We start from the raw sequence: 13,101 nt of genomic DNA, 5'->3' as shown, positions 1-13,101 counted from the left end.
TTCCTGAATTCCTTCAAACCCTATTTCCTAAAACTTGTTCTTGATCTCGTTTTTAAACTAGAACTCGTGTCTCGTGATTTCAGTAACCTTACAAGGTAATTTGAAACGGATTTCATGTGTTAAATTAGAAGTAATCTTTAGTTTATATAAATTTTTGTGTTAAATGGGTTTTTGGATCAAAACTAGCATTTGGAGTGCTGTTTGCGTCAAATTGATGTTAGTAAACGTTTGTATATGAGTTATATATGTTTCCTAAGTGATTTCTAGTGTCAAAATAGTGTGAAAACGAGATTTGGGGCTTAAAACCACGAAAACAGCGACCTGGTACTGATGAAAAGCATCCGTACGGGTACCGGGTGCATCTGTACGGATAAGGGTCGTATCCGGACCATTTTTGGTGCATAAATTGATGTTAGTAAACATTTGTATATGAGTTATATATGTTTCCTAAGTGATTTCTAGTGTCAAAATAGTGTAAAAACGAGATTTGGGGCTTAAAACCACGAAAACAGCGACCTGGTACTGACGAAAAGCATCCGTACGGGTACCGGGTGCATCTGTACGGATAAGGGTCGTATCCGGACCATTTTTGGTGCATAAATTGATGTTAGTAAACATTTGTATATGAGTTATATATGTTTCCTAAGTGATTTCTAGTGTCAAAATAGTGTAAAAACGAGATTTGGGGCTTAAAACCACGAAAACAGCGACCTGGTACTGATGAACAGCATCCGTAAGGATACTGGGTGCATCTGTACGGATAAGGGTCGTATCCGGACCATTTTTGGTGCATTCGTACGAATACGGGTGCATCCGTATGGTTACTGTTGCATCCATGCGGATGCAGGTTGGCCGTAACTTTCAAACCGTAACTCCATTTTTTATGAATGAAATACCGTTGGAAACGTTTTAAGCTCTAGTTTCCAATGGTAAGGTTTAAAATACTAAATTAAACTTTAATTTAGGTCAAAATGATTCGATAGCGTGTATGCCTCGTTTTACATGCGTGTGATAGTTGCAATTGAATGGGAAACCATGTAAACATGTCATATATATATATATATATATATATATATATATATATATATATATATATATATATATATATATATATATATATATATATATATATATATATATATATATATATATATATATATATATATATATATATATATATATATATGATGTTGTTTAGAGTATGAATTGATCATGTTATTGATTTGATATGTACTAACTCTAGATATGATATTCTCAGGTGATAAGGAAATAAAGAAGACTCAGTAATATAAGACTTTCGAGTTCTTGCTGTGTATCAGGTGAGTGGGACTATTCTAATGTTTATGAGTATTTAGTAGCGGGTTATGCTATTGTTGCCTTGTCTTGATTACGTGAATTGTTAGTATATGATATACTGTGATATAATATATGACTTGTTGTGGCCACCCTTAATACCGGCCATTGGTTTTGTAGTCTGATAGTTCGATATTGCCGTCTATGGTTTAGCTCGGCAACTAGCTTACATGTAGGGCAGCTATGTATGTAGTTATGCCAAATTTGTAAGTTGGGCAAGAGGTAGGAATGAGTCTTTCTGGTTCGGGAGGTTACTATTCGTGTAGTATAGTTGAATGATGCATGCCTTGCATCCGGATACTATATGAGGGAGACAGTAACTGGGAACTATCGGTAGACTCTAGCCCGATCAGCTAGGGTCGTGTGCTCGTACAAGCCGTCGATCCTCTTGTTATCATGACCTGGTTTTGTATTGGCTAGCTTGATGCTAATTGCTTGTACTTGTTAGGATTATGCTATTCACTTAGCCTTGTGCTAACTCCCTCACTTCCTCCTATGCAGGTTAGAGGTTTATGTTAGGTTTTGGGGGAAGCTTGCAGCTGCTGGATATGTTTGACGAGTCTAACTCTGATGTCTCTTTTATTACATGTTTATATTAAGAAAGTTTGCTTAACTTAACACCAGTTGTACTGTAATATTAAATGATGGTTTTGTAATAGTAATGTATTAATGAGTTCCGCTGTGTATGTATATATTATATAAAAAATGTACGGTGTTACAAGTTTACTAAAGTACCATTAAATGATATGATGTCTTTTAGTAAGAGTTTGTTTATTTTTCAATTAATGATATATTTCGAACTTGCGGGCATAGCCCAACGGTTCCCCCATGTCTCATGGAATAGGTAGAGGTCATGGGTTCGATCCTTAGGGATGACATGATTTTCTTTAAACCAATTGAACACCAATAAAGGTGGTATATATTGACCGTATAGGGAGGTTTTACCGGATTCGTTCACGGACCTCTACCCAGAACATTGCCCGAATGGATGTGTTCCCGGGTACCGTCGATCGGGTTCGGGTTTTCGCCCGAACGTGTGTGTTACGCGCAAATGATGAGGGTCGTTAAAATAAATCATCTATTGATGCAAAAAATATCGCCGTTCAAAAAAAAATTAATGATATATTTCTTTGTTAATGTTAATCTGTCACTTCATACATAAAAAAAAGTAAATAGTCACTAGATATACTGGGTAGAGTGTTGTAAATCTCCTTATTTCTCTCTGAGATCTCGTTTTTAGAAGGCAACCGAGACGATTCCCTGTCAACGGGGTCAAAGTTGGTCAAAGCCACGATTTCTCGAATTTTCTTACTCATTTCTCAGATTTCCTCGTAAAATCTCGTAATTTCTTGAATTTTCTCACTAATTTCTTGGATTTTTTGTAAAATCATATATATATATATATATATATATATATATATATATATATATATATATATATATATATATATATATATATGAATTTATACTAAAAAAAAAACTAAAAAGTCAACGTCCGAGATTTCTCCGATATTTTTCCGAGATGCCGAGATCTTTCTAGAAATGTCGAAACGAGATGTTCCCGAGATGTGAATTCTCCTGTATATGTTAAGTAGATATTTAAGGAAATTTTTGGAAGATTACGTCACTAGCGGATATATCAAAGTTGAGTTCAGACATATCACGTAATTACTAATACTAATTAGTTGTCTTCAGAATCTTGACTGAACCACTTCCCATACTATAACTAACATACGTTCAAGATGAACAGTGAACAGTGAACCGTGAACAGTGACAAACTGCCTTCCCTCCTAATATCTCTCATCAGTTCAACATTCGCTAGAAACTGTGTATTCCAAATCATTCGCTCAAAACTGAAATTCATCGTTTGAAACCGAAATAAAGCACCGGTACTATAGCTATGGTGAATCTATGCGTCTAACCATCTCTAAGTATTGTAAGTCTCATTTAAGTACTGAAATTTTCTTCCTTCGTTTAATTGTTTCATAGTTTAATACTCATCTTCTTGTGATTGAAATTTGTATCCTCACATAATTATATGCCTATAAGGTGTTTGATACAATGTCCGTCATATAGGTATGACTTTATCACTTTAGTTGGTGTGAACATTCTGATTATTATGACTTCAAACTCATTTTCTTGAAGGCTTCTATCTTATTTTGTAATGTATAGAATTTGAGAAATGGAACAAGCTTTAATGACTAATTAAGGATGAGCTTCAACATGTGATTATTGTAACATCAAATCTTTGACTCTTTTTAGAAGTTTGAAATCTGACTGTGCAATTGAAGTTTATGTATTTACTTCTAACAGAAAAAAGTTACTCATCGTTAAGATGAATTTTCTTTAACCGCCTTCTATTAGAGATCTATCTACCAATGAACTGTAACATTATTACTATTGCAGGCGGCTGCTCTAATCTGAAAAGTCAGTTATTAGTGGGGCCCTGTCTTTGAATTCCGTCCACAAACTCACACACCCACTTTAATTAATTTAATAAGTTATCCTATGATTTTTTTTTTTTTGGCGAAAAAACGATAGAAATATTATAACAGAAAGAAGGCTCATCAAAAATGAAACCTCCTTCGAACATACAACCAATGAAAACCGAGCTAACTAAACTAAAAACAAAAACTAAGCTCGATAACCAACAATAACAATCTAAGTTATCCTATGATAGTGATATGACATTGGTTCTAATGTTTTACAAAAGATTTCATTTAATATTACTCATCCTCAACACCTAACACAGGTAATGCTAAATGCTATTTTCATATAATTATACGTATATATATTCGTGGATATATAGATAGATAGATAGATATAGACATTTCCTGTTGTTAGACATCAGTTTATGATTTACATATCTTTTATAGTTTTATACTATATGTGCAATGATATTTACTACTTGATTTTTGATAGCATATCTATCTGAGTTTTTTTTTTTTTTTTTTTTTTTAAACTATACAAATCAGACTGTACATATATATATTTTTGGGCTGGAAGGAACTTGTGGATATATATAAAAGTACAGGGACTAGTTCTGCCAATATCTAGAACTGGTGTTCTTAGGGTCTAATTTATAATTGTATAAACTTCGAGGGTCAAAGTGTACATTAGTTTGTTAACAGACGGTTAGGGCTACAGTTTTGGTTAGTTAGTGAGTTTGTTAGTAGTTAAATACATGGTTGTAATTGATCTGATTTAGTTATGTGAAATGAATGTGAGAAAGTTTTTCTCTCAATTGATATCCTCTTGTATCCATTGATAAATTCTTTATGGTATCAGAGCGTATCAATGGAGTAATTAGGTCAATTGTTCGCGTAATTTGATTCTGGCTTTGATTCGTTTGTTATGCGAATTGATTGCATCAAATTCGAATTGATTGTTACCTGATTGCATTTTTCTTGCTTCCGCATGGCTATGGATCAACAATTGTTTCAAAATCCGTTGTACTTGCATCCTTCTGATGGTCCAGGATCACTTTCTGTCCAAGAGAAGCTAACTGGAGCTTCAAACTACAGATCATGGAGGCGATCGCTTGAAATTGCTCTCTCTACTAAACGCAAGCTAGGTTTCGTGACAGGTACTGTTACTAGACCTATTAATGATGATAATAAGGCAGAAATGTGGGATACTTGCAATAATATGGTGATTAGCTGGATTATGTCATCTGTATGTGAGTCTATAGCTAAGTCTATCATGTTCATTGGTACTGCAAGTGAAATATGGTCTCAGTTAGAAAAAAGGTTTGCTCTAAGTAATGGATCTAGGAAATACAAGTTACATAAGGAATCGTATGCTTGTGATCAACAAGGTATACAGATTCATGAGTACTATACTAAGTTGAAATGTATTTGGGAAGAATTAGATTCAATGAATGAATTGCCTAGGATTACTACACTTAATCCTGAGATTGTGACTTTTCTGAATGCTTGGAACAAGCAGAAGGAAGAACAACATTTGTTTCAGTTTTTGAATGGATTAGATGAGAAATTTAGTGCTATAAGATCTCAGCTTCTACTGATGAATCCTCTTCCTACTGTTGAAACTGCTTGTTCTATGCTTCAAAAAGAAGAATCACAGAGGGAGGTGTTGTCTGTGATTGAACCTACTGCTTTGTTTAGTAAAGGAAATCAGCAAGATAAGTGTAGCATTTGTGGTAATAAATGGCATTCATCTGATAAATGTTGGGAGAAGATAGGGTATCCACCTTGGCATTACAAATATAAGCAATCAAAACAAGGTTCTCAAGTCAAGAATGCTAAGTCCAAGACTTTTGTTCCTATGAATGCTTCTAAGAAAACTGCTGCTAGTGCTAGTGTGCAAGGAAACAATGTTATCTTTACATCTGAACAATTTGAGCAGTTGTTAAAATGCTTACCACAAATGACACAAGGTGATGTTCAAGATACCTTGTCCACTTCTGATGATGAACTTGATCCTCATTTTGCAGCAGGTATATCAAAAAATCTCGTTTCATCTTGTGAATGGATTTTAGATACTGGTGCCACAGATCATATGACACCTAGCTATGATGATTTAATTGAAGCCAAGTCTTTATTTCTTAAACCACACATTAGGTTACCAAATGGCAATACTTCATTAATTACTCATATTGGAAAACTGAAGTTGAACAATAAATTGGAACTAAAAGATGTGTTGGTAGTCCCTTCATTTAAATTTAGCTTGTTATCTGTTCCTAAGTTGACTAAGGATAACAACTGTGTAGTTTTCTTCTACTCACAGTTTTGTGTTATCCAGGACTTGATAACAAGGAATGTAATGGGACTGGGTGAAAGGAGAAATGACCTGTACTATCTTGTCAATATGCCATTTCATCAAATTGACAAGAAGCTGGCTGATCTTGTTGCTTCCACAGTATCTTCTAGAAGTTTATTTTCAATAAGGCAAGGCTGTGCAAATGCTAGTAAACTTGTACTGAGTTTTAGTCTTTGGCACAGTAGGTTAGGGCATGCATCCATTTCTAAAATGAAACACATCTCAGCTATTCCTTCAAACATTGTAAAGAATGTTTCAGATGTTTGTATGACTTGTCCTATGGCAAAATTTACAAAGTTACCTTTTCCTTTAAGTGAATCACATTCTAATGATGTTTTTGATATGGTGCACATGGATATTTGGGGACCATATAAGGTGTTGTTTGAAGGAAAGTACAGGTATTTTCTAACACTTGTAGATGATTGTAGCAGAGTTACTTGGGTGTATTTGTTAGCTAACAAAGATGATTGTTTTACTGTTTTCAAGAATTTTGTTAAGTTTGTTAAGAATCAATTTGATAAGATGATAAAGGTGTTGAGATCTGATAATGCCTTAGAATTTGTAAAAGGCAAACTGGGTAGCTTTCTTTCTGATATGGGCATTATTCACCAAACTTCCTGTCCAGATAGGCCTCAACAAAATGGTAGAGCAGAGAGAAAACACAGGCACATTTTAGAGGTTGCTAGAGCTCTCAGATTTCAAGCTAGTTTACCTCTAAAGTTCTGGGGAGATTGTGTAATTACTGCTACTTATCTTATCAATAGATATCCTTCCTCTGTTCTTCACAATAAAACTCCTTATGAAGTTTTATTGAAGAAATTACCCAGCTATGATCATCTCAGGGTATTTGGATGTTTAACTATGTCAAGTAATCCAACTAGAAATGTTGATAAGTTTCAAGAAAGAGGTGTTCCTTGTGTTTTCTTGGGCTATCCTCAGCATCAAAAGGGATATAAATTGTATAATCTCTTAACACATTCTTCTTTTGTGTCAAGAGATGTGGTGTTCTATGAACACATATTTCCTTTTTCACCTGCTTGTGTATCACAGTTGGTCAAGCCTGTACCTACTGTTATATCAAGTATTCATCCTAGTGTTTATGATGAATATGTTACTAGTAATGCACCAGCTACTCAACATCAACCTATTGAAGAACCTATAATTGATCAACCACCTGATCCTCCTGTTGTGCATGTAATGAATCAAACTGAACCCAGGAAGTCATCTAGGTCTTCAAAACCACCTGTTTGGCATCAGGATTATATCATTTCATCTAGTTCTGCCACTTTGTCTCAATGTTGGAGGTGTGCAACGGCTAAAACTGGAATCGGTTACTTTAAAATATGGAAATCAAATCAGACTATGACCATGGCTAAACTTTTCATTCAATCCTATAATTTTAAATAGTACACGAGTTACTGGCTCACTGGTAATTATTATGGGTATATATGTCACTTCCTTTTTGTTAGAAAATACTTCTACTCAGCTGTTTGTATGAAATTACAGATACATAATTGGAAAAATGGATCTTGTAGCTCCAGTTGTCACACCCGTTGTTGAATCTATAATTGAAGTCATTAAGCGACACGTAGGTTACCTGGTTTCCTCCACAAACAATGTTAATGAAATGCGTACAAATATGGAGGAATTGAATGCCATGTCACGTGATATGAAGACGAAGAAGGAGACGAATGTTGCAAACGATCTTTTGATACCTCATTATGTACCAGCTTGGTTGGCAGAAGTCGAAGAACTATCTGAAAAAGTGGAAGATATTCCAACCGGTGGAATTGGATGCTTCAACGTGAAGGCGAGATACAGAGCAGGTAAGCGATCATCCGATATCATCAAGGATATTGACAGTCTCAAGAAACGAAATTCTGAAATAAAATGGAGTGATGAACCAAGGCTTCTTGGTATGGTTCGCACTACAAAGCCTTACACCTCTGAACCACCAGTTGCTAGTGATATTGATACCCAAAATGTTATCAAGTCAAGTAGAGAGTTGATTTTCGATGATGCATTGAAAGCATTTGAACCAAATAATAAGAGCCAAATGATGGCCCTGTGTGGGATGGGTGGTGTGGGGAAAAGTAGGATGATGGAACAACTAAAAAAGGTTGCGGAGGATAGGAAAATGTTTGATTGGGTTGTTAAGGTGGTTATTGGGAAAAGCAAAAGCAAAATAATGATACAGGACGCTGTAGCAGAGAACATCGGTCGATCTGTAACTGAAACTGACGAAGATAATAGGGCTGTGCGTCTTGTAATAAAAGGTTTTTAGGGATATCAGAAGATGGTAACAAGAAGATACTGGTAATATTAGATGATCTTTGGAAGATGATGGATCTTGAAGATATCGGGTTAGTGACTCCTTTGCCAAAAGGTTTCAAGTTGTTAATCACATCACGTGATGAAAGAGTTTGCACTCAAATGGGTGTTGAACCTAGTTGTATCTTCAGAATTGCTCTTTTAGAAGAACTTGAAGCGAAAAAATTGTTCTGGGAAATTGCAGGAATAGTTTCGGATAGTGATCATGAGCTCATTAGGATCGGAGAAGATATGGTACAGAAATGCGGTGGTTTGCCCATTGCCATAAAAACCATTGCCACTACTCTTAGAGATAATAAAGACAAGGAAACATGGAAAGATGCTCTCTTTACCTTGATAATATTTTTGAGATTAGCCTTGACAATCTCAAAGATAATTATGAGAAAGCAACTTTTCTTCTTAGTGGCTTGTTTCCAGATGACTATGATATACCTATAGAGGACTTGACGAGGTATGGATGGGGTTTGAAGCTTTTTAAGAATTCAAACAGTATATCAAAAGCAAGGCGTTGGGTGAAAGCTTGTGTTGGTTATCTCATACGTTCAAACTTGTTGATTGAAAGTGATAGAAAAGGTTATGTCAATATTCATGATCTCCTGCGTGATTTTGTTTTAAGCAACTTTTCAAATGTTAAGCAAGCTTCGCTTGTTGTTAACAAGGATGATGATATCTCAGATCAACTTAGAGAAGATTCTTACGAAAGATTATTGTTAAAGTGCGGAGGTCTGGTCGAGTTTGTTATAATTGAAGAATTGATATGTAAAATTGTAAGAATTGATCGTTTGTATTGATTGAACTATATTGATACAAGCTGAATTGGTTTTTACAATGATATGCTAATCTATTTATGATGAAAAGATGTAACAGCTAATTCCTTATTTGGAACGGAGCTTTGTTACTTTTGAAGGAATCTGCTTTTTGACTAAATGGGAAACTAGCCGTTGGTCAACCCTTGGTCAACTCTGGTCAACTCTAGTCAACTGTCTTTACAGGAAATGATGAGCTTATTAAGTTCCGATCCTTTATTTCAACACTCCCCCTCAAGTTGAATAGTGGGATCTCCAAAATTCAACTTGACCAATACTTCGTTAAATAATCTTCCATTAACTGATTTGGTTAGGATGTCTGCGAGCTGGTCTTCTGATCTCACAAATGGTAGTGAGATGATTTCTGTTTCAAGCTTCTCCTTGATAAAGTGTCTGTCGATTTCAACATGTTTTGTCCGATCATGTTGAACTGGGTTTTCTGAAATAGCAATGGGTGCTTCGTTGTTGCAAAAAATTTGACTAGTGTCTTCTGGTCGAAATCCGATCTCTGTTAGTAACTTGCGGATCCATAACGCTTCTTGTACTCCTCGTGCTATTCCTCTGAATTCAGCTTCAGCACTTGAAAGAGCTACAACCTTTTGTTTTTTACTTTTCCATGTAACCAGGTTCCCGCCAACCGAGGAAAAATACCCTGATGTGGATTTTCTGTCTCCTTTTTCACCTCCCCAGCTTGCATCTGTATATATCTGAGTTTTGAGGTGTCCGTTGTTTTTGAATACAACTCCATGTCCAGCTGTTCTTTTGAGGTATCTGATGATTCTCCACACAGCTTCCATGTGATGTACTTGAGGATGATGCATAAACTGGCTAACAACTCCTACTGCATATGCTATATCCGGGCGAGTATGAGCAAGGTAGATGAGCTTTCCAACGATCCTTTGGTATTGTTCTTTATTTGCAAGTTCAGCTCCTTCTTCGATAAACAACTTCTGGTTTGGAATTGCAGGGGTCTCAGCTGGTTTGCAGTCGATCATCCCTGTTTCAGCTAGTAGATCAAGAACATATTTCTTTTGACATATAAAAATTCCTTGTTGAGATCTAAGAACTTCGATTCCCAAAAAATATTTTAACATTCCAAGATCTTTCATTTCAAATTCGTTTGATAAATTTGCTTTTAAGTTGAAAAATTCATCTCTGTCATTTCCTGTAATTATCATATCATCGACATAGATAATTAAGCAAGTAATTAGTTGATTTCTTTGTTTGAAAAATAGTGTGTGATCGGAGTTACTTTGTTTATAGCCATATTTTTTCATTGCTAAGGTAAATTTCCCAAACCAAGCCCGAGGGCATTATTTTAGCCCATATAAAGATTTTTTAAGGCGACAAACTTCCCTATTTTTGAAGTTTTCCAAGAATCCTGGTGGAGCTTGCATATAAACCTCTTCCTTGAGTTCACCATGTAGAAAAGCATTTTTCACATCAAATTAGTGAAGGGGCCATCCTTTATTTGCGGCAACAGAGAAGAGAACTCTAACGGTGTCAATTTTAGCCACCGGTGAGAAAGTTTCGGAATAGTCTATCCTATAAGTCTGAGTATATCCCTTGGCAACTAGCCGGACTTTGTATCTTTCAATTGTGCCATCTGGTTTGTGTTTTATTGTAAACACCCATCGACATCCTACTGGCTTCTTCTCTTGGGGAAGAATACATTTTTCCCATGTATCACTTTTCTTCAAAGCTTCCATTTCAACTTCCATTGCCTTTCTCCAGTTTTTTGATTTCAGCGCTTGTTCTATGGTAGTTGGTATTTCTTCAGAGTATATCGCGGAATTGAATTTCTTTGTTTCTTCTGATAAATTTCCTTTGGCAATATTCGCCATCGGATATCTCGATCTAAGAGCTTCTTTCTTGGGATCATATCTTTTAGGTGGAACTTGTGATGCCCCGTACTAAATCAACATGTACGGACCATCAACAACAGGATCATTACAAGGTTAAGTACTATATGCGATTTCAAAAAGAGTTTGCATTCATAATAAAAGTGACGTCATAACCAACGTCGAATGTTTTACATCAAAAGTATGCTTCACTAAGTAGAAGCAATTAATAAATGTATGTGACCCCAATGGTCGTTACAAATCATCGTTTCAAAAGTACTAAAGTTTGAATGCAAAAGTAAGCGTTCATGCAGTGACATCTCTAAAGCACCGGGTGTCTACAGCAAGACTAGTATAACAGCGGAAGCAAGCAAACCTTAAGCACCTGGGAAAAACATGCTTAAAAACGTCAACACAAAGGTTGGTGAGCTATAGTTTAAGTATAACAGTAATGTAAGGTAGGCCACGAGATTTCAGTGCTACAAAGAGCGTTTCAAAACAGTAATCCAAATCAGTATGATAAAGTATATGTTTAACCGTGGGCACTCGGCAACTAACTTAACGTTTAATAATATATCACCCCTGAAAGTACACTTGGCAAGTGCGTATGTTTACGAAGTATTAAACACTCGTTGACTGCTAGCGCAACTAGCCCGAGTGGGGATGTCAAACCCTATGGATCCATATCTAAGATTCGCGTTCACCGGTTCAAAAACCAATGACTAAACGTTACCGTGCTAAAGGGAATATTTATGCCGTTATATAACCCACATACATACAAAGTTTAAGTACTCGTGCCTAGCATGTAAAACGTAAAAAGCGCATGTATTCTCAGTCCCAAAAATAGTAAAAGTAGTAAAAAGGGATGCTATAACTCACAATGATAAAGTAGCGGTAAAGTATGAGTCGGGAAATAAGCAAGTATGTAGGTTGTCCAAACGGGTCCTCAACCTAAGTCAAATATCACTAAGTCAGTATATCGTCCCAATAGGTCTATAAGTATGTAAAATAGGTTTTAAAGGTCATCATCATTCATCATCAAACGAAAGGTACAAAGTAAGTTTAGTTCAAGGAAAGAGTTTAAAACAAGGGCTGACTTCGGTCAGTCGCCACGGCCTCTACACAAATCGAACAGAGGTGAGACTAGTGGCCATGACTCCGTATATGAGTCCTTTAGTTGTGGTAAAATTTACAGAAGCAAACTCGTCTTAGTTTGACCGTGGCGACGGTCTAAGTGCGAGTAGGTCAGAATTTTCAGCACAACGTTAAAAGGACATAGTGACACTCGGAGTGCCATAAATCCTAAACTGTAACTCGGATGAAGACGAGTCTTAAACGAAAAATTATCTACTCGAACAGAGCTAATTGAATATGATAATTACAGTAGCCCAGGTTCTACTGATCAGACCCAGAAAACAGAAAACAGTAGGTTCCGGTGGTTCTTGGTGCTTGATGTTCATCACGGTTCTCATCCTTGATGCATATAGCTTCAAGTGTACAACTCGTTGATGGGTTTACATCATCTTTACCAAGTTTTGACCATCATAACACTTGTGTAAGTCTAAGACATGTAGCACAACTCACTTAAGTGTTGCAAATGTTTTGATGAACCAAAGTTACATCAAGGTCTTAGATTTAACACATACATGAAATATAAAGGTAATATTGGACTACAAACTTGAAAGTAAACTAACTAATCAAGATCTTAAGTTGTAGAAAATAGTTCTTAGTTTGATCTTGAAGATCCAAGACTCAAAAGTCTAGATCTAAAGTTATTAAGTTAAATCCTAAGTATTAACACTTGAATCTTTACTTTAATGAAACCATAAGCTACAAAACTTAGATTATCATCTTGTAAAGTGTATGTAAGCTCATAAGCTCTTGATTATGACAAAGTTAGAAGACCATAAGCTATATATACTTAGATCTTACATAAGTATTTGAAGTTATAACTAGAAAGTTATACTTCTATGTTCTTGAACTTTTAA

General features: G+C 35.6%; 2 protein-coding genes across 4 annotated transcripts; one reads left to right on the top strand and one right to left on the bottom strand.

The window, feature by feature from the left end:
• The first annotated feature begins 3,109 nt into the window (after positions 1 to 3,109).
• LOC139852864 (probable disease resistance protein At1g12290) lies at positions 3,110 to 9,368 on the top strand. 3 transcript variants are annotated; one of them, XM_071842204.1, is made up of 2 exons: positions 3,110 to 3,289; positions 7,642 to 9,368. In XM_071842204.1, the coding sequence occupies exon 2, from the start codon at positions 7,658 to 7,660 to the stop codon at positions 8,417 to 8,419; it is 762 nt and encodes a 253-aa protein (XP_071698305.1). In that variant the 5' UTR covers positions 3,110 to 3,289; positions 7,642 to 7,657; the 3' UTR covers positions 8,420 to 9,368. The 3 variants fall into 3 exon arrangements, with proteins under 3 accessions (XP_071698305.1, XP_071698306.1, XP_071698307.1); XM_071842205.1 differs by lacking the exon at positions 3,110 to 3,289 and adding an exon at positions 3,943 to 4,105; XM_071842206.1 differs by lacking the exon at positions 3,110 to 3,289 and adding an exon at positions 7,437 to 7,564.
• Positions 9,369 to 10,720: 1,352 nt separating this feature from the next.
• Positions 10,721 to 11,116, bottom strand: LOC139855249 (uncharacterized mitochondrial protein AtMg00820-like). Its single transcript, XM_071844487.1, has one exon. It carries the CDS (start codon positions 11,114 to 11,116, stop codon positions 10,721 to 10,723), a length of 396 nt encoding a protein of 131 aa, XP_071700588.1.
• Between the last annotated feature and the right edge of the window lie 1,985 nt (positions 11,117 to 13,101).

Source organism: Rutidosis leptorrhynchoides, chromosome 6 (genome assembly GCF_046630445.1).
Source record: "Rutidosis leptorrhynchoides isolate AG116_Rl617_1_P2 chromosome 6, CSIRO_AGI_Rlap_v1, whole genome shotgun sequence".
In the NCBI taxonomy this organism is placed as follows: Eukaryota; Viridiplantae; Streptophyta; class Magnoliopsida; order Asterales; family Asteraceae; genus Rutidosis; species Rutidosis leptorrhynchoides.
This window is presented reverse-complemented; position numbering and strand designations above follow the sequence as displayed.

Excerpts from the sequence above, each read along its gene's own strand:
- LOC139852864 (XM_071842204.1), top strand. The coding sequence starts at position 7,658 with ATGGATCTTGTAGCTCCAGTTGTCACACCCGTTGTTGAATCTATAATT.
- LOC139855249 (XM_071844487.1), bottom strand. The coding sequence starts at position 11,116 with ATGGCGAATATTGCCAAAGGAAATTTATCAGAAGAAACAAAGAAATTC.